The following is a 25,736-nucleotide window of genomic DNA, read 5'->3' as shown; positions in this document are numbered from 1 at the left end:
GGCATTATATCTGTTCGCGTCAGAGGTTAATACGAGCCGGATTTAACGGTGTAATAAACATGTAATTATGAAAACAAGACCCTGCAGTGCGAAAGCACACACTTACTCGGCGGGCACACATCATCAGAGGCCGAGGAGGAAGCTGGATTACATTTGGCCGGCCAGGGATAAGGCGGGTTGGCGTGCTGCGCCAAACCTTACCGAAGTGACGAGTTGTAACGGCGCGCGCGACTCGGGCTCGAGAATTGCGCCGTGGGGTTTCTTGAGTATGAGGCAGGACAGGGCACCTAGCTGGGAACCACCTGATTTGATCATGCAAAGCGGAATACGGCATTACTTGCGATGATCGCTTGCACGGCTATCGGATCCAGAGCAAGACCGACTGGCAGCTCGCATCTGGGGCAGCTTGCCCACTACCCACAGCGCTTTGAACGCCGCCACATCCACCACATCTGTATTATCATCATTAATAACCAGCCCTGGTCCGTGAACGAAAGATTACTCGGCCGAACAGCGAAATTTCTGATCACTTGCTCCCTCTGTCGCAATTGAAAATGGCTCATGGCTTCACCGTCGACAGTTCTGACGTCGAACGCAGCCTTAATCGCGCACAAACACCGAAATACAGCGAGCACCAACGAGGGCGAACAGTGAGGCATAGCGAAGGAGCCAATTCCTTTGGCCATTCCCCCCCCAAAGCCACGCACCTGCGTACTCCCAGAGCGCTTTACGAATTACGCAAAACGAGGCAGAACAGGCCGGATTATTCGTTGCTTGTTAATTCCGCCATCCCCTTCAGGACAAACGCTCAGCAAAGCTGCTTACAGAATGCATGGATGACTCCCATCCTGCGTGGTGGGATCGAAAGTCCCTGCTAGAGACCAGTAGCAATCGTGGTACCAGTCCCTTAATTTGTGGGTCAATGCTTTCGTGGTGCTTATCAATCTGCGCCTGGTGCGAGTTTAGTCCGCACGTCCTCCTTCGAGAAATACTTGGCATGGCTTCCATCGCACGAAATATCTACCATGATTTCTTATAACGTATAGTATAACGTTATCTCGACAAATGTTTTAGAAATGGTTTTAAGCTTCTTTCGCTGCCCCTCAAACCTCCGCTTGGCTTGTTTGCGTCGCCTCGAGATCCCGTGTCCGCTGTGTTTTCTAAGTCACGCCGCCCAGTCGGCATCGAGCCAAGGGCAGCCCATCCTCTCATACGCCCGTATGTATGATTTACCCTGCATATTGCAATGGTCATCGGCTGCACATGTTGTTTTCGGCCCAAGGCGTAATTACTGAACACAAGATTCGTCCGAGGTGCATTTCAAATTTCCTTCTCTCCAGCCTGCTACTCTCTCCACGTGCTGTCGTAAGGCATCGTGGCTGAGATCCATAGTTTGCATTGAGGTCAACGGCTTCGTAACTCGTATTCAGCTCGACACTCACTTCAACTTCGGCAATTGTGCAGTTTTAGAGTAAGCTTAAGTCTCGCGTGTAACGTCGGCATCAATAGTGCTGTTGTCAGCGCCCAGCGCGAATAGGAAATTCTTACCGAACATGGAGTGCATTGATCCACAGTCCCTGTTGGACAATTTCGCGATATGCGACCCGCTGACGGTACTTTTATAACTCGACGAAGTTCTTTGACTCGACAGACAAAACTCCAGACTTTCCTTCGCAGAACTGATCGGGTGCGATATCGCAATCTTCGTTCATCCCGGTATCCTAGGCAGCACAAGTACTCTGCTTCCAAATCTGGCTTACCAACAGAGCCACCCAGAGAATTTATATGACCGATCACGCAGCATATCAATACCGAAAATTTTATTGTATTTCAGCACAGAAGCAGCGAATACTTGTTAATCTCTGTCGCGTTACCTCCTTACTAAGCCCTAAAGGTAGGGTTGAATGCACAGTCATAATTTCTTAGCCGCCAAGTGCGACATTTAACCTGTCACGAGATAATCTATCTCCTCGGCTTCATACTTATGCTGCTCCGTTCTAAGTTTTAAGCCTCCAGTGTTGATTGATAAGGTAGCGACGCATTTTGGTAGGCGTCAGCAACGGCTGAACTAGATCAAGTAAGTATCGCGACTCAGATCCTGACCTAGGGGCGGAGCTCCACCATGAGCATTCATTGGTGAGACTCCTTTAATAACTTCCCAGTAATTTCAATCCACGTTGATATCGTACATCATAAACGATTTAACATATTACAGACCTGGCCTCCAGGATTCAACCCTTACTTTCCAATCTGTGGATCTTTTCCCCTATCAGAATCGCTCATATTGCCGCGTTTCGCAGAATCAAATCTTTAACGTTGTTGGCTTCGAATGACCATAATATATTTTATTGCGAAACAGACCCAGAATATGACTGTGGCTTTCTAGAAGAAGTGGTTGTTCACCTACGACTGACCGACCATGTCGAGCGTTATACCAAAGTGTGCTTGATAATCGTTGCATCGCATGGTGCGCATAATCCTAGCACGTCAAAGCTTCAGTAATATGGATATGTCTGAGGTTACCAAATACTGGCAGTCTTACTCACATTTTGACGTGCAGATTCCTATACACTATTCAAAATGGAGCAATAGGTTTCTTTTTTTTTGCATTTGTTCCTAAAGAGTCTGCATGTGGCGATTACTATACGAGGTTCTGGGGCCTGGCCATCTGGCGACTTCGCTTCCCACATTAGGGAATAATTTGAGCTGACGAATAGGTTACCGAGAACAATGCGCCGATCTCACGGAAATAGAAATTTCGCTAATTATTTGAGAGCCCCCGATCGTAAGATGTTGGCAACACAAGCCACTCCCCGGAAGGATGAGCAAGCCACCTCCACCGAAAAGCCACAAATACTCAAGAGGTCAATGGGATTGACAAATCTCCAACACCACAAAGGGTTGGGTTTAACTACTGCCGCTTTTGACAGAAAGCTGAACTCTAACGGCTTCAATACCTCTCTAACAGTAAGATACCGACTTGCCGACGCGGGGTGTGCAACAGCTTTACGTGGCTTGCTCCGCCACAAAATTCGTGTTGCCAAATGCACAAGCATTTAGCATATACCCCTAATCTCGAAAAGACTTCCTCAAACAGAAGATTTATACTTTTTCGTCCACATATTCCACGTAATCGTTATCACAGCCCCTTAATTTCTCGCTCTGCACATTGGCATCAAGTTCGAATTACGTACTGTTCACTGCCTCAATGTGCACATGCAATAAAACTAAGGCTACGTTCGGTTGCAAAAGCGTCAGATTAAATCTGAACTGAAAGTCCGGCAAAATGAACGCGTTCCTTCCCGATTTGACACGCGTCTGTGGCTCTACGGGTTGCACGGACGTGTACAATTTGAACTGACGCCAAGACCTCAGTTCAGATTCCATATATGGTAAAGTGCGCCTAGTTTTAGCGTGTTTTTTGGGCGGTCAGAGGAACATCAAAAATTTGTGGCTGAAGTCAAGTTGAACTGAAATTCAACCGAACAGTCGCCTCAGAATCAGATTGGAGCTCCAGATCAATTCCATTCTGAAGTCCTCATTCTGACCTGAACTTGCAACCGAACATACCCTAAAGGCGCCCATCGCACAGTGCTATACCTTCCTACCAAAAATATTCCGTTCTTTCACAACAATGAGTCTAATGTAGCTCTAAATTTCCCCTTAGTTTCGATCCTTCGACACTAGTCTCTGACGAAAGGTGCTTTCGGGTCAATTTAGTCTGTGGTAGAGTTTATTGAGAGCTGGACAAACATGGACACTTCTTATGCTAGGAACTAGAGCACTGGGACTGGAATATACCATGGCGCTGGTGATGGGTGTACTCAATGTCCAATACAGTCAGTACATAAGTTAGCCAGATAACTAAGACCCTACCGTTCAGAATATACTCACCAATACCATTCCTCTAGCCATTTCTACTAGGGCGTGTGGCAGGGGTTCTACCCTTCAGGCTCGGTCTTTTAATCTCGTCCTTCGCACACTTTAAGAGAGCCTGTAGCTATCAACGCGAAGCATACATGCAGATTATTATATCCCGCCATTAACCAGCCAGGCAGTGCTCTTATCAATATTTAATATCAGTATGAGGCCGTGTTGATATTGAATATTGAATATTGAATATTTTGCCAAGCCTCCATTCAAATATTAAGTTGCGAACCGCGCACCTAATGATACAATCGAGCCTTGGCCCATACGTACGCCCAAACATCGCATAAAACAGACATTTCGCGTCCAAAACAGACATCTTACGTTGCCCTATAACCTTTATATACCTTATTGTGGTATTATGGTGTAGTACGTCTTTTTAGTATTTAGGGTGGTAGAACCTATCCCTTGCACCGATAACTGCGTCCTTAGGGCTGTGGCCCGTGCGCACCAATCAATGAAGTGCATACACGGGCGATAAGTTATTCTGCCGCATTACTAGAGCTCTCAAAAGGAGCAAGTGCCAGAGCCCGAAGCAGTGGCGTTTTGCGACCCAATTTTCGGAAATAATATATTAAGTAGGCTACACAAGATCTATGTCATTGGATATATAATTGCGCACCATTTTAGTGGTGTATTTAATTAATAAAGTTATTTATTTACGACCTGACGCGAGGAAGTTGATGTTCTTGATCGCGTGCACGGGCCGCACCTCTAAGGACGATATCGGTGCAAGGGATAGGGCTGGCTATTATATGTTCTCCAATATTGAGCATATTATATTAAATATTGAATATTGAACGTCAATGTTCAATAATCACTGACCAATACTGAATATTGATAAGAGCACTGCGGTCAGATACTATGAATTTTTTTTGGGAGGAACAAGTCACAATAGTCATCACTATAACGCTCACTAGCGGTCTAGGTCCGCTGACAAATCGGAAGACCGAAAGACCGACCACGCGCGAGCGGTGTACCGACTCGTCCGAACGCGAAGCTAACTCACTGATTCTCGAGCCGATGGCATAGCGGAAAGATAGTCGACCCTGCCGTGGAATGTCTGGAGTGATTAGAGAGCTGAATAAGATATACCCTAGTTTGGGGATGGTATTTTTGATAATCAGGGCGTGGAACGTGTCGATCGCGTCAGCAATGGCTTCCTTTGCGCCAATTAATCATCTGCTGATGAACCGAGGCGACTATCGTGGATAGACGCGCTAGGGTACAGTTTGCAAAGAAACGCTGTTGAGGTTATTTTCGTTAGAAATAGCATAAGCTTTCTAATGTCTGATGACGTTGGATTGCACGAATCGATAACTAACTACGAGTCCAACTAACCGAATAGCTTTTCTTGCCAGTACTCACTTCCCATGTCGTTTTTCCTCTCGTTCGAGTAGTCACCTTCTTCTCAGAAGTCAGCGTTTGCCTGGCAGTGACCACAACATCTCTACAGCCGTCATAAATATAACAACTCCTCCGCGCCAAACAGCCTGCATCCATTCGCTCAGTACCATCTATCAAGGAATCTGAGAACCACTCAACTCTTCGCCTCACTAACTCAAGACAATACCGTTTCGTTTCGTTGAATTGGCGAACGAGGAAAAGGCCAGACTGCAGGATAGAGTGCTATAGGTGCAAATAGATGCTTAAACCATTCACTCTATTATCAAATAATGCATGGTGGAAGTTAGGCCTTCAACAAAGCGTTACTGATCGTAGTGGAGCTTACCATAAGAAACGTTCAAAGTAGATTTATTCGAATGTGCTGGCAGCAGCAGAAGGCTATATGGAATTAAGAATGACATGTAATGGAGTCACCTCGCTTATATATAATGTTCCGCACAGCGTGCAACTTGCCAGTCACTCGCTTACCTTTTTGGTATGTTTGGCTTGGGTGGCGTAGAGCCTATCGTCTTACGTGTAATCCGAAACTTTCAGTTATCTTTTTTAATATAAAATAATTTTATTTAATATTAATATATTTACTATATACTTACTTTGTTTATAAATATAATAAAGTAAAAAAACCCATTTAAAGTTATTTACTTTCTAGTTTTTCTGCATCAGGAAATGGGGGTTGCCCAATTAGGCTACAACGTCTTGCTGCTTTGGCGGCCGACCAGGCTTGCCAATCATTCAGTTCAATTCAATTGACGCCTCGAGTTGGTGAATTGAAAGCTTTGTAAGCAGAGGGCTCAATTGATTGAATTGATTGAATCAATATTGCAACGGTTGCAACTAAATCAACTGGCGTAGTAGTTAGTAACTATCACGAGTCTTGGCATGGTGTTGATGCAGGAGGACCTACCCACCAACGCCTAGGTCGTTTTCTACCGTCGTTCCTCTCGCCCCTGCCCTCAACACAGGCCTATCGCGAGTCTTGGCATGGTGTTGAGTCACCTTCCTGCCGTGTATGTCCTGTTCCTTCCTTCTGCGAGCGCTTCAACTGCCCATCTACCCAGACTTGCTGATAAGCAAGCAAAACCCTGCTTGCTTGTTTATTGCTTGTATATAGTTAATTTAGTAGTAGCGGTGGTTGGTAATAGACCTTCAGTGTTTTTAGAGTTAATTTCTAATGGCCAAGGCAATGCAAATAGTGCAAACAAGTCCTTTTAGGCAATCGCTAAGCCTATTTAAAAACGGGTTTCCGCGCACCTAAAGTCTCGCGCAGCTTTCTTCTTCGATCCTCTACACCACACCAAGATCGCGATATACGCGCTGCCTTTACCGCGTCTACCTCATAGACTGCCTCCGAGCCGCGCGAATGAGCTTATACTACAATTGATTGATCGTGGAGGAGCTTAGTGGGCAATATACTGCTGCTGGGCGAAGCCATAGCGGATTTTCTATACAACTTCAGATTCTATACTGTCTTGGCAAGCAATTAACAAGCAAGCAAGCAAGCGGAGGGCCTCCAAATCGGGCAATCAAGCAAGCAGAGGGGTGTTTTGCTTGCTTGCTTGCTTATCAGCAAGTCTGTCATCTACTATATCAATTATGCCTTCCTTGTCCCACGATCCTACCGCCATTGAAGCTTCAATTATATCAAGCCCATGNGGCTAAATATACGTTCGGGGTCTAACGATATAATTCTAGTTGATATTGTTAATGGGCGAATCTGCTAGCAAAACCCTACCTGCCAAGACTTTGGCGGCAGTATGACGGGGTAAATAACAGGTACTCGGATAAACTTTTTTAACGAGGAACACTAAGAAAAATAGAGTTTAGGGCATCATTGCATATGAACTTTAGTATATTTCTATAATATCAAAAGCTTCAATATTTTCAATCAACCCAATTCAATTAGGACCTCCAGATTGAATACGTTGCCAAGCCCGCGAGCTCTTAGTTGAAAATTGATTGAGTCTTGGCATTCAATTCAATTCAACACCGAAGCCTCATTGAATGATTAGCAAACCTAAGGGTGACCAGTCGTAGGGAAGAGACAAGGTAAATCGTGGAGTTGTGATCCAGGCTGCCAGGCAGAATATGGTGCTGACGGCGATTGATCACAAGCTGCGGGCGATCGCCCTGGGGATTGGGAAGGGGTGTGCAGTTCGTTCGTTCGATCGCTCGTCCGTCGATGTGAGGTCGTCGATGCTTTCAATTGAGGGTCGGGGGACATTGGAATCCGCATCGTATCCATGAGGATTACACAGGTGCTTGGACTAAGAGTACGTAGTAGCTGTTATTTTGTGAAGGGGTACCAACAGTAGTGGTTTTCGAGATCTCACCATCCCATGTGAAAACTTTTCACTACCGCCCCGACGTTTCAACAACCACCAGGTCCTACCCGCACGCTGTGCGACGTCTCTGCGTTGGCTCTGCTGAGTCTGAACTTCGAAGACCGCAGGTTCGTAGCCGTCACCACGTATAGGTGCAGAGTCTGATTTCGACAGCCAGCCACCCTAGTAAACCTCGAATTATCTCACTCCTATTCACAACCTACGATATCCGATTTAAGATTCATTCGACTCCGTCATTTCAATGTCCTCGACTTCTACTACTAGGGGCGATACGCCACCGGCAGAGCCGCTTTATGTCATTTCAGGCTCGGCCTTCCAGGTGCATGTAGAGGTGGGCGAAACATTCCGAAGCTCTGCGACTCAGAGACCGTACTACGGACAAATACAATGACCTTACATACGTCACTCCTATCGACAAAGTTTTTCAGGATATTGAACAGCGCTTGGGTTACACTGTTCACCTGCCAGAAGTTGATGAGTCTTAGTGTTAGGGAAGCAGGGTCTACAAGGCGTAGGCAGGTGTCGAATGGACTCAGTGTCGACCTGAATCAGGTTGTCTTGTCACCCGACTCAGTTACCTACCCCTTGACTCAGTACCTACCCCTACCTGACTCGACCACCTACCCCCGATTACGCACCCCTCCCCTGGTTCCTGCATCTGCATCATGTATATATAGTCTCTTTTCTTTCATAGATCCATCAATACACGAGTTCTGCTTTCCTGAAATCTACGCACGGACTTCGGATCAACACTCAGGCTTGCTAATCAATCACCCAGGCTTCAATATTGAATTGAATTTAATGCCAAGACTCAATCAATTCTCAACCAAGAGCTCGCTGGCTTGGCATCAATCAATATAGAGGTTCTAGTTGAATTGAATTGATTGATAAATATTGAAACTTTTAATATTATATAGAAATATGCTGAACATAACATATAATAATGCTCTAACCCTTATTTTTCTTAGTCTCCCTCACCAAAAATTGTTTACCCGAGTATCACCCGTTGTTTACACTGTCACATCATCGCCAGAGTCTTGGCAGGTAAGAAGAGTTTTACTGCTAGACCTGCCTATTGACAATATCAATTCTATTACCNCCATGGCTTCCAACGCGTNAGATGATNGCCAAACGAATACCTNAACACTCTCTACAGCTCGTTCTGATNATACCGTCCCTACCGGCCCCNAGCACACNTCCGATNANAGCTTAGATGGCAATACNAAGGCGACCGCGGAAGGAAGGAACAGAAAATACACAGCAGGATGGTAACTCAACACCATNCCANGACTCNCGATAGGCCTATATTNATGGCAGGAGCGACAGAAATNANGGTAGAAAGCGGTCTGGGTGTCACCAGGTAGGTCCTCCTGCATCAACACCATGCCAAGACTCGTGATAATTACTAACTACTATGTAGTTGCAATTAGTTGCAATCGTTTCAATATTGATTCAATCAATTGAACCTTCTGCTTACAAAGCTTTCAATTCAATCAATTCAAGGCCTCAATTGAATTGAATTGATTGATTAGCAAGCCTGAACGGACTCGTGTGTAGATTGATCTATGAAGAAAATGAGACTATGAATACATGGTGTAGGTGCAGGCAACAGAAACAGGTGGTGAGCCATAGGGTGGTAGACAACTGAAACAGGGTAAGCAAAGCCGACCCGGTCGACAGCAGGAAAAGGCACGACGTGGGCCTAGCACAAGTAGTATATAGCCAAGTAGCATTAGAAAACGAATACAATAACCTCCTACTCACTAACAACCTGTCCTCACACGGTCTGTACGACCTCCCATGACACTTAGGTCTTAAATTGCAATACAAAAAAGTCTTTTGCCATATTACCGCAGATTGTCGCATGCTATAGCACACTGTCTGAAAGCATCAATAAGTGTCGAAAATCAAAAGCGTCAGTGACTGAATATCGTCAGTCCGTCACGGACACTAATTATTGAACTAAAGAATATGCCTCACCACGGTTTGGGATAACCCGTTTGGGAATATATATGGTATGGGAAATGCCCTTATTGGTTTAGTTTAGTATATACTAGTTAAAATAGTTCGGTATACCGAAATTTAGCCCTATTTCCCAAAATATTTAGGTAACTAAATGGGTTATTTCCATACCAAATTTTATATATACTAATTGTATTTACCGTAGAAAATTTCTTTAAGCTAAGACGTTAGAAGCCTAATAGTAAGTAAAAGAATTCTTATATATTATAATTATTTTTATAATAGTCTAACTTTTCGCAGCTGAGAGGCCTTATACCTCGCTATGCTCAAGGGCGGTACATATATTAGAGGTGCCGTATAGTGTAATATGTCTATATAGGAGAAAAGGGGACGCTAAAGAGATAAATACTGCTAATTTAAATAACCTAAATATATACATTAACGTGGTGGTCTTGTTTTTAGACCTTTGTTAGAGGTACAAAAATCTTTCGTCTTTTAGATCGTGGATCCGTAGATGCAGTTAGTAAGGAGGTGGTAGGGAAGCAAAACCGCAACTTAAATTAAAAGTCTAGATTCATGCAAATGTGGAATGGAGAGGGTAAAGAAAATCCGGAAGAGAATAAGTATTGTTGATATATTGGTACCATATTTTGCACCCCAACTTGAAACTCCCATTGGGATAGTGGGTCATGCCGTAGGGTTGAAGTTACTTCTCTTTATTGGCCAATAGAGGTTTAAAAAAGTGCCTCGTCAGGTCCGGCGGCGTTAGTGGATCTGGGGAAAATAAACTTTACGTACGAGTATCTTCGCACCTAAAATTTATTCGTTCTTATTGATACCTATGTTCGCACCGCTATTTTCTCTGACTCTACAATATGCCGGATGCGCAGCATAAGAATTCGTCCCGTATGTAGTAAACTCAATATGGCGAGCAACGTGTACAACTTGCCACGCCGATGGTAATCTCACGCCTCACCTAGATTGTCGGGGTCTCTCAGAGCTTGAAGAGAAATATCCAAGGCTTTCCCTCCACTTCCAGCGCATACACCAAGCACCTACTGAAACAGACTGTGGAGCAACGCGGATTTATTAAGAGCCTGTCCGACTCGCTTCAATTAGTTAGAGTGTATTTTCAACCACCAATCAGCGATGAACTCGTCAATTTTCTCTCACCTCCTTCTGTCTGCCACGCCAGTTCGCATATACCAAGCCACTGCGCTGTTCACTGGCCAGACTTTCACGAGGCTCTCGCGACACGTGTTCCGTGTCTTAGACGAAACGCTGGAGAACAGCAGCTTTATAATCATAGCATGCTAGATAGCCTCTATTAAGAGCTTCCTAATTGCAAGAGGCTCGAAAGCCTACTGGCTTAGAGAACTGAGTCATCCTCGTTCTTCACAAGAGGTTCAGATTTCGAACCTGGAACCTTCACTCTTGACATCAACTTGAAGAAGGGATCATAGTGACCCCAAGGCCGATATTTCATTCATTAAACTCTTCTTTCAACTGCGACCCTGTTACCATGCGTTTAATAAACTCTATAACCCTGCAGCTCGAGGAATTCGGCGATGACCAGACCCCCGAGTATGTGATCCTATCACATATGTGGGGCGACGAAGAAGTGTCCTTCAAAGATATGCAAGGACCCATCGTCAAGCAATCGAAGGGGCTCGCCAAAATCAAAAGCTGCTGCGCTCAGGCTGCTCGAGATGGCTTCAAATACGCTTGGATAGACACATGCTGTATTGACAAGTCCAGTAGCGCTGAGCTCTCGGAAGCTATCAATTCGATGTACGACTGGTATAAAAATGCTCAGATCTGTTATGCTTACCTCGAAGATGCCACCCTAGAGGCTGACGGACTGGACCTCCAATACCTTGAGACGCTCAAGTCAAGCAGGTGGTTTACGAGAGGATGGACGCTTCAAGAGCTGATCGCACCTTCGATTGTGGAGTTTTATGACTTGAATTGGAATGAGCTCGGAACGAAGTTGAGCCTTCAGGAAGAAGTGTCAAAAATAACCGGAATTGACATACGGGTGCTGAGAGGTGATGAGCCATGGACTTGCAATGTTGCGCAGAGAATGTCTTGGGCATCTATGAGGACCACCACAAGGCCCGAAGACATGGCGTACTGCCTCATCGGTTTATTTAACGTCAACATGCCGCTGCTGTACGGAGAAGGAGGACCAAGGGCATTTACTCGCCTCCAAGAAGAGATCATGAGGAATTCGGAAGACTACACTCTTTTCGCCTGGTCAGCACAGTATCCTCAGGCATCCTGGGCCCACCGTGGACTGTTAGCAAGCTCTCCTCAAGAATTCGGGAACCCCGAAGGCCATTCTCGGAGGACCTGGCAATTCTCAGAGCTCCTCCACAGCTCTCCTGCTGATTTCGGCTCCCTCCCGGGCCCACCAACACCCGGCCAACGTCAGACTATCTGGGAAGACCCACCAAATCTTACCAGCAGAGGCTTACGCATACGGCTGCCACTTAGACGGACAGGTACAGGCGAGGATTATCTAGCTTGTCTTTACTGTCGAAGAGAGATGAACGACGAGCTTCTTTGCATCACCTTACGGAAAATACCAAATAACCGTTGGCTATTTGGTCGAGTTCTCGCACACGATGTGGTGTTCCTTCCAGCGGACCAGATGCAAACATTTGAGTATTCGACAATCTACGTAATCCAAGGAACGTCAGATTCCGCCGAATGGAGGCCGCTCTGGTCGCACGAGTACGACCTGCAAGTATTTGGAGTAAAGCTTGTTCAGGATACCGGGCAGAATTTTTCGATTTGCGAAGTCTTCCCGAAGGTCGAGTCGGAGGACAAATGGGATCCCGTTGGAGGCAAGTTCATCTTACACGAGCTGACTCATCTCGCCGTGAGGATTCTAGAAGTTCGAGGCGGCCCAAAGTCAGAGCCGTTTTTCATAGTTTTCGGGGTCCTCAAGGGGAAGAACATTCCTTGGTGTGATGTCCTGACCGGGGATGAAATGAGCGGGTATGGAGAGGGAACAGCGGAAGGGCTGTACAATTCTACCGGCTACTGGGATGGCTACGCGGGCAAGACTGATCGTGCTTCGAAGCTTCTGGGGCTGAACAAGCTGGTCACTGCTGCGGCTAGACAAGGCCCGTTACCAGATGTTGGGCAGCAGGGGACTCGAATGCGCGGATATACACTCACTATCTCTGTGAAACGCCAGTTGGTGTTTGGGCCTCATAGGGCGGATAGTGACGGGTTTTGAGCAAGGCTCGTGTGATCGAAGCAGTAAAAATCTTATGGAGAATGATAACAGGAGGTTATATGAAAAGTTTCGCGGTGGCCTCGAATAACACGGCCAATCCTAATTCTTGAATTTTCTTATCCTTTCTTAGGTCCTCATTGATGCGTTCCCAGATATCTGGAAGTAAATTACTATTTAGGATTTTGTGCATAAATTGGTACCAGCGCTTAGCATGCGGAAATGTTAAGGTGCAAGTTGGAGTTGTTGGCTGTGATAGAAATTTCATAAAGGAGCTGAATAAGAGGAGATTAATCTAAAATCATGCTTTTGTGGAAGCGAACTGATTCTTATTTTAGGCTAGATAAATGAAGGGATTGTTGAAATGCAGGATGATGAGGTGTAAAGGTAGAGAACTAGCCCAATAGAACCCCAAAATTCACCGATGAGCGTGTTAGCGCGGATTTCGTAGTCCATAAACATTGGAGGGGAAGCTAAATGCAGTAACATCTTCCTTTGTTGCCATCCTGTGCCTGCTTTGCTGATGGGGTTTCAAGGACAACATGTGATTCCGAATGCATAGATTCGCTCTCTCTCATGAAATTTTGCGCTAAAGAAATGGCCGATTTGCGGGTATCCCGATCGTTACTGTAAGGGGACTTTTCAATTGGACCCAGTCTCTGATTGATTGTCAAGTATTGTGGGAAGCAATATCACACTATTGATATCGTGGAACCTTTCAATCATGTGTGCTAGTGTTATGAAATGGATTGCAACTTACTTAAAGACTAACCTATGCTAAAACGAGTCAAGGACTTTTGGTTTCCGAGCCCTTCCTTGCTCATGACGGGTTTGATCATTCCTCGCATGAGATCTTGCTGAATACGATGTTTTTGAGACCCTCCTTGCTCATGTTCTTAAGCTCAGCTTGACGCTTGATCGATGGTATTAGAGACATCTGTGGATGTGAAGTGGGCTAGGGTTGCTCGATATATAAGATGATGTCCATAAAGAGACTGTTGGGATAATGGCATAAGTCATAAACCCATAAGGCTAGATAATATATCTCTCAATTTTGCCTCGAGAACATCTTGGCCTTTTCTATCGAAGAATTCCCGGAAAATCTCCTAGTCACGCGCAAGATTTTTGCAAATCTTGTATACCGCGCAATTGAAGTGATCCTCCATCGACCATCGTGATAACTCAAAGGCGCCTGCCCAGTCATATTTTGATGTTGCAATGCTCTTGACTTCTGCGAGAATCTCAGGAATGAATGGTAGAAATTTTATGTCCTGGGAAAGCCGTAAGATTTCCTTGGGAGGCGAAGAGGCATCGGTCGTGGAGTTCCGACTACGGATGCAGGAAGTTGTTGGGCAAGATCAAGTGCCTCACCCCGCTCTCACTCACCGGACTAAGACCTCCCAATAGGCCCTCCGCGCTAAGCTTTGCTAGTGGTCGCTTTGCCATTAGATTAGTGGCGTGAAGGACGTGATGAAAAGCGTAATAATGCCTCAATAACCTTGGCGTTTGATTGGTGTATAAGATCAAGACACGAACAGGCAAGCCAAAGTGAAGGACAAAAGACAGTGATTCTGACTGAACTGGTCGAAAGGAAAGGTCAAAGCTGTGACATTATCTGAGCATGCTTAAGAAGTCAACCAGACGATAACCCAAGTTCAAAGTGAGTAAAGAGTAGCCGCTTACAGACACAGACCATGCGATCGAATATAGTTTTTGGTTTCGAAAGCTGAAGGTGAAGATGAGAAGCCGGAGCCCTTCTGAGATATGAGCTGAGGCGAAGTGAAGTGAAGTTAACTAAATATCAGGGTAGCTCTTCCTAAAAGGTATCACTGCGGTCAGCTAATTCCGGCAGGTTTTTAAAAGTCTACTTCAAGATGAGGTCGACCATTCTTGTAACTGAGTAACTAGTTCAGTAGTCGACGGCCTCAATGATTTAATTACCATCCTATTGTACCTTGACGGTCAAAGATCCCACAATATCAGCGAAAAACAAGCCACCTTGCTAAGTTGACAGCTCGCGGAGTACAAAGATCTGCAAAATAAACATTTAATAAATCTCCAATGCCCAAAAAGAGCCTCAACAAGCGCTTGAGAGATTTGACATAGGCGATAAATACAATAGAAACTCCTCTATGAAAAATCAGTATGGCTTTTACCTTCTAGGAGCTGTTAAAAGGTCCTTAACCTAGTCCTACGATTTCCCATTCCGATACGATGATACAATCCTCTTCAGAGTGAGCTCAAGCACCTATTTTAGTACAAGACCCATTCCGTATTGCCACCGTAGAACGCCTGTCTGACCCCAATCTCACTTGTAAGATATGCTTCATTATGGGCCTAGTCGCTGCCCTCCTTCTGGACTTCTTGACGCTGTGGTAGTTGGTAGAACGCCATATCGACCGTATGTCTTCTGATCGACGGAAACATAGTGAGGTAGTCGGCCGAGTAAATTGAGCTTGCCTTCGATATATCGCAAGATCTTTTCCGGTGGAACAAGGAATTTAATATAACTTAATGCCCCTATAACAAATTTAGCACGAGTCGATTCTATGGTAGGAAAGGAAGCTGAATTACATAAATAACCAATTGCTGCGCCACATAGGTGCCCCAGAAGGCTAGTATTTGGGATAAGAACGCTGATGACCAGGATTAAGAATAGGGGTGTTGACCATGTTGGAATTTTGTACGGGCCGATACTGCATTACTGTTAGCAGGCATAGAATGATTATAGTGAGTAATAAATACCTGAAGTGTGGGTTCGCCTTGTATGTCTTCATGGCTTCGTTGGCAAGCAAAAGGAAGACCCATATGCTACGCAATGTTAGATTTTTACTCCGCTGCACGACAGGAAGTATTGGCCTTTAAGACACACCTTGCACCCTGAACTGTTGTGTTACTTCTCAGGATCCCTCGTTCTATCAATACATATATGCCCCCAGGGAGCGTTCCGAAGGCTAGCCATTGTCAATCTCGAGAAAACACACGGCCATACTCTTGTTGCTTACGCCCGGTAAAAAGAACCAGAGTAACCAATGTCCCATATTCGGCCTCGAAGCGCTCGAGTAAGGGTGTCAATGCCAAAACATTGAATATTAGGTGGAAGAAGCCTAGATGCATAAGGGGAAAGGTATTAAGGCGGTACACTACCGGCCGGAGCTACGTTAGCTCTATTTAAACAAACCTTACAAGGCATTCATGGCGCAAAGAGTACGCGCATAGAAATATCTCCGACATAAGAAAAAATAACTTACTGGTAGTTAGACCAACCTCTTGGGGGATGAGCGCGGCCCATGCCCGAAGCCAGGTTAACGGGATGCCAGCCAGCCAAAGAGCGAATATGGCGAAAATAAGAACGCGTGTACATAATGGCAGACGGAATATATAGGAACGTATCCGGACCGGGTTAAACTGAACAAAGGTGTACGCCATGGTGTTGACAGGAGGTTGAGTCTCCCGTGAAGTGGCTTCCAAGGCGATGCGCGACATCAACGCCAAAAAATCTGGGGTCGGCTCCGAAGCGATTATTATCGCCGACTTTAAAGGAACCCCCGCGACCAACCATGCATTGAAGCCACCAAGAGCATGTCTTTGGCAGGTAAGACCTCTGTTCTAATGATATGACTGAAACTAAACGCGTAATAGCATCCATCCTCGCTCTCCGCCGCGATGGCCGAATTCTGAAGCTACCCCCCTACCTTTCCGCCTTATGTATCCTCGTTGGAGTTGTATGGCTACTGGTCCTGCCGTTAAACGAGTACTCTAGGAACACCTACGTTTCGGAAAACGCCCTCCTACCTGGCCAGGTACACACGTATTTCACGGGCAGTGAACATAATATTTTCAGAGCATACAGGCATGAGGTTGCGGCACTGGTAGACAAGCCACTTGATGAGTACATGCCACTCCTCTTTTCCTTTAGGAGTAATTGAGGCTGAACAGTGTCATAGGAGAACACAAAGGCTTGGTGATATTTTACGTTCGTCCGGGCTCAAAGTTTCCACACAAAAGTACCAGTATTCTTCCTCAGGCAGGACTATATCTGGGCAGAATGTGTACGCCATTCTTCAGGGGCCAAGAGCAGATGCTACGGAGGCAATTGTTTTGGTTGGAGCTTGGACAAATATGGATGGAGTAGTGAATCACAGCGGGGTGGCACTCGTTTTGACGCTGGCTCGGTACTTCAAGAGTAGGGCCCACACTTGTTATGCATCTAGACATGCCGCTTACTCTTTACAGGGTGGTCATTGTGGTCAAAAGACATCATTTTCTTAATTTCGGGAGACAGTACTACGGGGCCTCAAGCTTGGGTAGATGCTTATCATGATTCTCACTCCCCTACGTCCATTGAACCGCTCTCAATTAAAAGTGGCGCACTCCAAGGAGCCATAGCTGTTGATTATCCAGCCGGGCCTTGGGGCCATAGGTTTGACAAGCTGCATATTGTATATGATGGCGTGAACGGCCAATTACCTAACTTAGACCTCTTCAACACCGTTGTCTCAATCGCTAGCGGGCAGATGGGTATCAGCTGCACTCTACAGCGCATGTGGAAGCATGATGACTCTTACCAAGAGAGGCTTCAAACGATGCTCCGAGGCATGATAAATCAAGGATTGGGGCACGCCTCTGGTCCGCACAGCAGCTTTATTCCCTACCACGTTGACGCTATAACGCTTCAGACAGTTGGAGATGGTTGGCATGATGAAATGTCTCTTGGGCGGACCGTAGAGAGCATTTTCCGAAGCTTAAACAACCTGCTGGAACACCTCCATCAAAGCTTTTTCTTCTACCTCCTGATGCAAGCGAACCGGTTCGTAAGCATTGGAACGTATCTGCCGAGCGCTATGTTGATCGCCGTAAACTTCACGATCACATCGATAGCGTTATGGGTACAAAGTGGTCGTGCAAACCAGCAATCTACACCTGCATCAACAGACACAAAAGCGTCCGAGAAGCCGGACATGGCAGTCGTTAAGAAAGATGGCATGGTCGCCCTAGTCCCAGAGCCCAACCTTGCCATTCTCGAACGGAAGCTCTTCCTCCCTTTAGCCTTCGTCAGCAGTGCTCATTTCCTTGGACTCTTACCCCTCTACATCTTCAATAATGTTCCACAAAGCGTATGTATCCTCGCACTTTTGCGAATCAATCTCCCCTAACTGTGTTGCAGACACTAGAGGCTTGCTTCTACTTTACAGGTCTGCTAACGCTCAGCCTTCCGTACTTAACCGCTTTTACTCTCTCGTTTTTCCGCCGTCCGTCCGCGCAGGAGACCATCCTAATCCAATGCTTCTCGCTCCTTCTCCTCGGCATGTTCCTCTCCGCACTTGCGACTCTGAACTTCTCCCTCTCTTTCCTGGTTGGCCTCTTGGCTGCTCCCCTAACCTTCGTGCGACCTATTGTGCCCGCACAGGGATCGAGTGAGAAGGCGTCTTCATCACTTATCACCCGCAACCGAAAAACTCTCGCTGCTATAATGAGCGTTGGGTTGAGCTTTGTTAATCCGATTGTAATTATAACAGCAGCAACGTATTACTGGGGTGCCGATGTCGTGAACGTGCTCGTTCAGGCAGCTGAGGGGTGGCACGTCTGGGGTATGTGGACCCAGCTTGTGGTCTGGTTGGTCTGGTGGCCGGCGTGGTTTGCCGGAGCAGTTGTGGTTGCTGGGACGTTGTTTGCAAATGAGGAAGCAGGGGCGAAAAAGGCGTGATCGATACATTTAGGAGACAGGAGTCATGGTAGTTACTTAGAATAAATTATGAGATATTGAGAAGTGTGTGAACAGCTGATCTTAAGAACATGTAGACGTCATGGGTTTGGTCTATGTGTTTCGATTCGTGCCGAAATAGCTCATCAAGGGGAGCTATCAACGCCGTTGTTATGATTATACAAATGCATCTAGCCCTGTTTCCTGCACTAATGCAGGGATGATTCGTTAGACCACCGCCAGCTCGGAGGCATGCAACACAAAACTTTCTATGCAGCCCAAACATCCTTCCCAACTCCTTCGATCCAGTTTCCGAGCTGATTGACGCTTGAATCCCAATCCCGTAACCTTGCCCTCATGTTCTCGATCTGCTTCATGTCCAATACCTTTGGTTGGACCCAGTTGATCCTAGCGATCTCCGCCACTTGGTCGATAGTTCCCCTCAGAAGCCCTAGACTTAACGCCTTCATGATAAGGTGTTCAATTTCGTTAGGCTGCACCTTGGTCTCCTCTGAGATAGTAGCAAAAGTCATAGCCCTATCGTGCGGTGGGCGACGGAACACCGTTTCGGTCAGCGCAGACAGGGATATCTTCTGGTAAAGAAATGTCTGATGCTCATGCAGTAACTCATTCTTGGATATGTTGCCAGCGAGAACGTCATAAGCGACAAGGTCGCCGCGATTGAACGCAAAGAGCAGATCGCGGAGCCAGGCGTGCGGGGTATCCGTAAGGGAATCGAGGACTGGGTGGAGGAGAAGCTCTCCAAAGTTATAGATAGAGTCTGAAACGAGGGCAGCGATGCTCAGATCGTAGGCTCGGGATTGACGCTCAGTGGTTGCGAGAGTAGCGATGTCTATGCATGCGAGGAAGAGGAGGGCGTTCTTGTAGTATGAAGCGAATTCATGTTTGGCCTATGTGTGTTCAGTATCTCATCCAAATAAATTATGAAGATCTAAAGAGCCTACCTTATAATAATCGGCGTTTGCACGATAGAAGGAAGCATGTACAACTGTCTCCACTGAGTCAAAACCATCTAGTATCTGCTCGCACTCATCTAGCTTTTTCCGTGCACCGTCGTAATCTCCTAGTTTTAACTGAACGCTGGCTGCTGCGACTGTTGCGTAAACGTAGGCATCTTGAGAGGCAGGTTTGTTAACCTTTTCTGCGAGTGCCGAAAGGAAAGCAAGACGCTCCTTATCATCTGTAATATGTTAATTTTAGTCATTAAGCTATATAAGCATAATAAAGCGGACCTTTGCACTGTGAAGCGGCACTCAAGCCTAATGTGACGAGCTTTAGTTGGTTGATCTTTCCAGCAAAGGTCTTGATGAAGGTCTCGTATAGCGGTATCCGTTGCGGTGCGCTCTCTGGGTGGTTGAAGTATTCGATCAAGGAGTCTGTAAGCTCATGCCATAATTTCCTCTCCCAATAGTCCTCAAATTGAATAAAGAAGTGCTGGAGTTCGTCCGGGGCCTGATCTCGCTGATCTCCGAGCAAATTCGGAATGGTATCTATATCCATAGCCATTATTGCGAGGCGCGTATTTCGGGTTGAAAGGTATTCTAAAAGCTTCAGGTGGTAGATGTGGGCTTGGAGGTGTTTAAGGGAAAATTTTTTTGGTGGATGAGTTTAAGCTGATTCGTGTTTGGATGGCCGCCTCTTGCTTTCTGGTGAGCTTCGCGCTGGAGCCGCAAAACTTCGGAATTTCAGTCTCTCCGCGATCTCTCACAGCACGACGTGAAGCCACCCAGAGCTTTCAACACCGATCCACAACTCCGTAACTCAGCCATTGACCGGCCAGAAGATGGATTTAACCAGGCATTGCACCCGATCCGGAGCTGGCCTGGCCATAGCATTGTCAACACCCGCCCGTGTACCAAATATCTCGAGGGTTTACCGGCGGGGCCTCAACCAAGATGTCAGAATCACAAGAACTGGCAAACCCATTATTACCATATCAGGCGGAAGGTCAGTCAATTGGATCTGAATAATTAGATGTGTCTCTAACATCTTGTCTAGGTCATCACTAGGAGGTACAATCAAGGACTCCATCCGCAAAAATAGCGCCCGCTCACCCTTCAAACCATAGGCTACACCGCAACCGTTTTCGGAGCAACAGGATTTCTCGGCCGATATATCGTGAACCGATTGGGTACTGATTCAATCTACTCTGAACCTCGAAAAATAATCTAACGCAGAGATGTAAACAGCACGTTCGGGATGCACGGTTGTTGTTCCTTTTAGAGAGGAGATGGCCAAACGCCACTTAAAGGTTGCGGGAGATCTAGGAAGAGTGGTGTTTATGGTAAAACATACATCCTGGAGCTTGCGGGGCTTCATAATGTGCTAATAGAGCCTAGGAATTTGATCTCCGGAATACCGCCTCTATTGAGGAGAGCATACGACACTCCGATATCGTGTACAACCTCATCGGAAGGGATTATCCCACAAAGTTAGTTCAACGCACTTTGTATCTGGAATTTTAAGTTAATTTGAAGGACCTAGGAACTTTGATCTTGAAGATGTGCATATTGAGGGCGCTGAGCGGATTGCCGAAGCGGTAGCCAAATATGACGTCGACAGATTCGTACACGTATCCTCACATAGCGCTAACAAGAACTCTCCCTCTGAGTTCTACCGAGCAAAGGTAGGGCCTCAATAACTTAGAAGCGTGCGACTTCGCTTAACCAATCTTCAACAGGCGTATGGCGAGGATGTTGTGCGAACCATCTACCCCGAAACTACAATCGTTCGACCAGCACCAATGTTTGGCTTCGAAGATCGCCTTCTCAATGTGCTAGCAGGCCGGGGGAACTTCATTACGTCAAACTGGATGCAAGAGCGATTCTGGCCAGTTCACGCAATCGATGTCGGGATGGCCCTCGAACAGATGCTCCACGATGACAACACAGCCTCAGAAACCTTTGAGCTGTATGGCCCAACTAACTACTCTATGGCCGAGATTGCTGAGCTGGTAGACCGTGAAATTATCAAGCACAGGCGGCATATCAACATCCCGAAACGCATATGGAAACCCACAGCCAAGATCATCAACCGTGCTCTGTGGTGGCCAATAACGTCGGCCGACCAAGTGGAACGTGAATTCATTGACCAGACAATTGACCCAACTGCGAAGACGTTCAAGGATCTTGATATCGAGCCTGCAGAGTTGAAGAATCTAACGTACGAATACCTGGTATGCGTCTCTCCTTTCCGTTGAGTCTCACTATCCCTTCGCCAACGTTAATTCTTTTGTAGAAAGGCTACCGTAGCTCGGCCTTCTATGACCTTCCTCCACAGACTAAGCGCGAGAGACGGGAAGAGAAGAAGTACCTCCACGTCATCGACGACCAATGATTTTTTTGCGCTGTTGCCTTGTTACCAACTATATTCCCTGTGTAAAACTCAGCTGCGAGAAATTCTGGAAGTCTCATATTGTACCTCTCGTCTTGTACATACAAATGCAAAAGACATGCATATTTGTAGAATACCCGCGCTTGATATAAGGTTTGCCAAGAGCAGTTCAGTCATTAAAGTTTCATCAGCGCGCGAACCAACAGCCGAACGGAGTCATTAGTAGAGGTGGCTAGATCATCTCAGCCGTGTATTAATAACCTGTTGATAAACCAAACAAAAATCCCTAAAAGGGGTCAACCGTCCTCCCGCTCCCACGGTTGTTTATGTATACGAACACACGCAAATACAGTGGAGAGAAAACACATCAAAAGATCAGGCGCACGCAAAAGAAAACCACATGCCATAACACGCCAAATCCAATTAGACAAAAGTCCGCCCACCTAAATCCGCTTACGCCATGCTAGGAACTCAGATTATGAGGGTTACCCCCTCAGATGCACGCAAAAACAAACGCCGACCCGGAAATGCCACTTCGCCCGCAACATTCCCCGCTATGCCACCTGCTCGCGATACACGCTCATAACAGCAGATTATACAAGGAACTCTAGATTCCGGCCCTCTGGTGTTGGTTATCACACTTCCAAACTCCCAACCGTGTAAAATAGCAAGTAGGCATTCGCGTCTAGCACCTCGGCCTCACTGACTAGCACGACTTTGCTGTCGTCGAACAGGAACCAGTCGTTGCCTTCGCGCGAGTATGAGACGTAGTGGCCTGAGTCGATTTTGCCTTTGTGTACGATGACCGAAGAGAGTTCGTAGGTGAGGGAGTTGGCGGGGGAGTTGATGTTATAGTTCGACTTTATGGCGGCCGAGGATTTAGAGCTTTGCGAATTTGAGGTTTTGTATTGGGTGGTGTATGGGTATAGGTCTAGTCGGATTGAGAACTTGATTTTAGTTTCAAGTTTGGAGGAGGAGGATTTAGAGTGCTCAAAGCGCTGGGAAGCGTTAGTGCTGTCGAACGGTTTGGAGGAGAGGATATAGAGCCAAAGATTTTACCTTTAGATGAATGGGCAGCACGGGCGGTAGCCTCTTAATGCTTAGTTGCTTTGTCGCATTCTGCTGCGTGCTATCGCAATTCTGACAAGTATACTCTGCTGCTGCCAGCTTCTCGCGAGCCGTGAACCGCTCTAAGCAGTCTCGTAGATCAATCACTGCATCCTTCGCAGCTTCCCCGTCCAGTTTCCGTTTCTTTGCTTGACTTCGCAAGTCGAGGCTGAGGTCCATAACAGGGTCAAGTGCTGTTGTGACATTGCGGCACTTATCGCATGTAACGGTGCTCTGAAGCTTTCCGTAGAAGGTTTGGTGAATTATGCAATTGCAGTCGGACGAATTTGAGTCGGAAGAGGAGCCGCCGTTTTCAAGGTGGAGGGTATTTAGGACAAATTGCATGTATTCATGAGCATCTTGTTGCTGGTAGCCTGCAAGGGCCTGGGAGGTGGTTCAGTAAATATAGGACGCTCCGCGGATGAGTATTCGGGGACTATACCTGTGCGGCCATCCAACTCCCGAGCAGCATACTCACTGCGCCAAAGCCTTCCGTCTTTTCTACCGAGTGGAACTCGATAAATATCTCATCCATAGCACAACTCACACAAGCCTCCTTTTCGCAGTCTGCCGGCCTATGTCCCTCCGCCAGGTAGAAATTCCGTATGAATGGGTTGTGAATTAGTGTTTGCAGGATGACACTCATGAAACAAGTCTGACCCATATTGTAAAGGCCTCGTAGGCCAATTGCTCGACAGGGGACGAAAGAGGCGTTTGTCCAAATGAGTTTTTGGTCTTCAGGATTATTGATCTCGTCGTGTTTCCGCTTCTTACCTGTAATTCAAATCAAATTAGCTCAGCCATGTAATTCAGGGCAAAAGATGATACTGACCTTTCTGAAGCCGGATGTTCTCTAATATAGGGTCATATACATAGTCGTTGCAGCCCTGGCAGTATAGGTAGCCCTCTCGTGACTCCACGGCTGATTCCAATGTCAGTTCATAATCGCACGGTGTTCCTATGTACGTACAGAACGCGTGCCCTTTTGCATCAAAATGCCGATCTCGAACCTCCTCAGTCATAACATTTGGACATTGTAAGCACAAGTATAGTGGTCGTAGTGAAACGATGGACCGGCCGTCGCCGTTAGGGGTGGATCTATGGGTCTGAGCTATTATGCTGGGTTTCTCGTGTATAGTTTGTAGGAGTTGAGTATAGTTTGTGGTTGCGTTTTTCTTGCTGGCATTCTCGAAGAGCTGCCGGATGTGCTCTACATGTGCCTATCAGTATTGGGATACACGCTCATGCTCTGGGGAAATTACCGCAGCCGAACTCAACCACCGAAACAGCGCTAGATATTCCCACAGAAGGCTTGGTGTTCTTGGTCACCTTGGGCGAGGCCAGCGTTGGCGCTGTCTTCGGCGTGACGGTAATGGTGTCCATGATGGCTGACGGGTGAAGGAGGAAGCAGACTACATGGCTCGGTAAAAAAAAAGATGATAGTAGTTTGGAAGTTTGAACGAAGTGGGAATCTTGTCTTGTCACGTCTTGACTAGCCCTCGAGCGCTCGAGAATAAGGCGGACCTGCATACACCAACTATAGAATCAGATTCCGGTGTTGTGCCGTAATTGGCCAGCCCAACCGCGACGCCGATCTCCCGCCCAGACGGTCAAGGATTTCCGCGTGGCTGACACGCTAAATAAATGGAGTCTTGCTCTCTCCCGTCCACTTCCCTTCCTGCCGGGCTTCTCCCGTCCTGTAGAATAGAATAACCTTCTATTTTAGTTTCTGCTATCTATTCTTGGGCTTATCTGTCAGTTTCGCTGCTGAAGCAGGAGTGCATCATTTCATAATCTATATCACACACTTATTCGGTATTATCTCTATATTGACGAAGTTATATAAAGTAAACCTTCCGCGTTACGTTCCTCCACTGGCTTTGGATTCTGTTGTGTGTCATTGCATGAGAGTATCAAGCGCTGAATAGCAAAACACGATTTAGAAACGCCACATATTCTTAGGAGCCCAAGAAAATTCTCTATTTTCTTTTTCTTTTCCATCGTTCCACAGTTACGGTTACATTATTCATCTAACCTAGACCCAAGTCTCTAGACAGTTTAAGAGGCTTTAGCAAGCAGGATGTATTAATGTTGGCGGGACAAGTAAAACACCGGTCGATCTGAATTTCCGGCATATGGTGGTGGTCTACATGAATCTTTTCGGTCAAGTGATGAGCTGATGATTATCATTACGAAACAACACCCGTCGTCTCTGTTTTCCCAGCACGATATTATGCATCAATAAAGCGAGATGGCGAGCTTGATATGCAATTTATATGCCTATATTGTTTAGAGTATAGCCAATATGCACGCCGATGGGTTGACTTATTCCAGATTCAATCTTGTCGCAAAACTAACGCAAGTACTCGCACGGCCTTCTGATAACGGGGCAAGTAAGTCATACACATCGGAGAATTTCTTGTTTTATCAAGGAAATCTGTGATGCTTGCTTTTGAAACGCGAACGTTTTGGGAAGTTCGTCTTTTGCTGTGAAGAGTATCTGAGTAGACCTAGTCTTAGAAGGCAGAGTACTCTTGAAACATATCATTTTCGCGGCAAGCAATGAACCACGGTCGACCTATGGGTGTATGAAAAGCGTCGGAATGAGTGTCATCGGCTAGAAGAGGATGGGATAATAATAACCCTATAAGAGCGGGCCAGAGCGGGCTTTTATATTGAGGCTGCTATA

At 46.3% G+C, this 25,736-nt stretch overlaps 8 protein-coding genes across 8 annotated transcripts; 4 read left to right on the top strand and 4 right to left on the bottom strand.

Moving 5' to 3' along the window:
* Window positions 1-9,089: 9,089 nt before the first annotated feature.
* Window positions 9,090-9,610, bottom strand: K441DRAFT_214887 (uncharacterized protein). The gene has a single exon (XM_067640558.1). It carries the CDS (start codon window positions 9,540-9,542, stop codon window positions 9,240-9,242), a length of 303 nt encoding a protein of 100 aa, XP_067508922.1. The 5' UTR covers window positions 9,543-9,610; the 3' UTR covers window positions 9,090-9,239.
* A 1,550-nt stretch (window positions 9,611-11,160) lies between these two features.
* On the top strand, window positions 11,161-11,895 carry K441DRAFT_496922 (HET-domain-containing protein; the record flags this gene model as incomplete). The annotated part of the gene is made up of 1 exon (XM_067642001.1): window positions 11,161-11,895. A coding segment is annotated over one exon (735 nt), but the record flags the coding sequence as incomplete, so codon positions are not given.
* A 396-nt stretch (window positions 11,896-12,291) lies between these two features.
* K441DRAFT_673732 (uncharacterized protein) lies at window positions 12,292-12,885 on the top strand (the record flags this gene model as incomplete). Its single annotated transcript, XM_067650673.1, has 1 exon — window positions 12,292-12,885. One exon carries the CDS (start codon window positions 12,292-12,294, stop codon window positions 12,883-12,885), a length of 594 nt encoding a protein of 197 aa, XP_067508920.1.
* A 1,844-nt stretch (window positions 12,886-14,729) lies between these two features.
* Window positions 14,730-16,339, bottom strand: K441DRAFT_652941 (uncharacterized protein). The gene is made up of 6 exons (XM_067647444.1): window positions 16,134-16,339; window positions 15,888-16,025; window positions 15,755-15,836; window positions 15,628-15,693; window positions 15,457-15,578; window positions 14,730-15,402 (listed from the first exon to the last, which is right to left on the bottom strand). Exons 1-6 carry the CDS (start codon window positions 16,309-16,311, stop codon window positions 15,212-15,214), a joined length of 777 nt encoding a protein of 258 aa, XP_067508919.1. The 5' UTR covers window positions 16,312-16,339; the 3' UTR covers window positions 14,730-15,211.
* Window positions 16,340-16,424: 85 nt separating this feature from the next.
* K441DRAFT_652940 (Glycosylphosphatidylinositol:protein transamidase, GAA1 component) lies at window positions 16,425-19,078 on the top strand. The gene is made up of 5 exons (XM_067647443.1): window positions 16,425-16,477; window positions 16,525-16,774; window positions 16,830-17,068; window positions 17,119-17,999; window positions 18,050-19,078. The coding sequence occupies exons 1-5, from the start codon at window positions 16,465-16,467 to the stop codon at window positions 18,587-18,589; spliced, it is 1,923 nt and encodes a 640-aa protein (XP_067508918.1). The 5' UTR covers window positions 16,425-16,464; the 3' UTR covers window positions 18,590-19,078.
* On the bottom strand, window positions 18,856-20,113 carry K441DRAFT_684338 (uncharacterized protein; the record flags this gene model as incomplete). Its single annotated transcript, XM_067651768.1, has 3 exons — window positions 18,856-19,497; window positions 19,552-19,787; window positions 19,840-20,113. 3 exons carry the CDS (start codon window positions 20,111-20,113, stop codon window positions 18,856-18,858), a joined length of 1,152 nt encoding a protein of 383 aa, XP_067508917.1.
* Window positions 20,114-20,310: 197 nt separating this feature from the next.
* K441DRAFT_214809 (NAD(P)-binding protein) lies at window positions 20,311-22,159 on the top strand. The gene is made up of 8 exons (XM_067640557.1): window positions 20,311-20,554; window positions 20,606-20,619; window positions 20,676-20,738; window positions 20,797-20,891; window positions 20,947-21,038; window positions 21,092-21,233; window positions 21,288-21,782; window positions 21,845-22,159. The coding sequence occupies exons 1-8, from the start codon at window positions 20,391-20,393 to the stop codon at window positions 21,941-21,943; spliced, it is 1,164 nt and encodes a 387-aa protein (XP_067508916.1). The 5' UTR covers window positions 20,311-20,390; the 3' UTR covers window positions 21,944-22,159.
* A 416-nt stretch (window positions 22,160-22,575) lies between these two features.
* K441DRAFT_602645 (ubiquitin carboxyl-terminal hydrolase-like protein 22) lies at window positions 22,576-24,430 on the bottom strand (the record flags this gene model as incomplete). The annotated part of the gene is made up of 6 exons (XM_067645276.1): window positions 22,576-22,938; window positions 23,000-23,431; window positions 23,490-23,821; window positions 23,880-23,969; window positions 24,018-24,257; window positions 24,310-24,430. 6 exons carry the CDS (start codon window positions 24,428-24,430, stop codon window positions 22,576-22,578), a joined length of 1,578 nt encoding a protein of 525 aa, XP_067508915.1.
* Between the last annotated feature and the right edge of the window lie 1,306 nt (window positions 24,431-25,736).

This window comes from Cenococcum geophilum, assembly GCF_001692895.1.
Source record: "Cenococcum geophilum 1.58 unplaced genomic scaffold K441scaffold_4, whole genome shotgun sequence".
Classification (NCBI taxonomy): Eukaryota; Fungi; Ascomycota; class Dothideomycetes; order Gloniales; family Gloniaceae; genus Cenococcum; species Cenococcum geophilum.
This window is presented reverse-complemented; position numbering and strand designations above follow the sequence as displayed.

Coding starts and splice junctions, on each gene's coding strand:
- K441DRAFT_214887 (XM_067640558.1), bottom strand. CDS start 9,542: ATGCGACAATCTGCGGTAATATGGCAAAAGACTTTTTTGTATTGCAAT.
- K441DRAFT_652941 (XM_067647444.1), bottom strand. CDS start 16,311: ATGGCGTACACCTTTGTTCAGTTTAACCCGGTCCGGATACGTTCCTAT. Junction 15,837..15,887: donor TCTGGTTCTTTTTACCGGGC/GTAAGCAACAAG, acceptor GACAATGGCTAG/CCTTCGGAACGCTCCCTGGG. Junction 15,579..15,627: donor AAGGCGAACCCACACTTCAG/GTATTTATTACT, acceptor ACAGTAATGCAG/TATCGGCCCGTACAAAATTC.
- K441DRAFT_652940 (XM_067647443.1), top strand. Junction 16,775..16,829: donor GTAGACAAGCCACTTGATGA/GTACATGCCACT, acceptor ACAGTGTCATAG/GAGAACACAAAGGCTTGGTG. Junction 17,069..17,118: donor GCTGGCTCGGTACTTCAAGA/GTAGGGCCCACA, acceptor TACTCTTTACAG/GGTGGTCATTGTGGTCAAAA.
- K441DRAFT_214809 (XM_067640557.1), top strand. CDS start 20,391: ATGGATTTAACCAGGCATTGCACCCGATCCGGAGCTGGCCTGGCCATA. Junction 20,739..20,796: donor ATATATCGTGAACCGATTGG/GTACTGATTCAA, acceptor AGATGTAAACAG/CACGTTCGGGATGCACGGTT. Junction 21,783..21,844: donor ATCTAACGTACGAATACCTG/GTATGCGTCTCT, acceptor ATTCTTTTGTAG/AAAGGCTACCGTAGCTCGGC.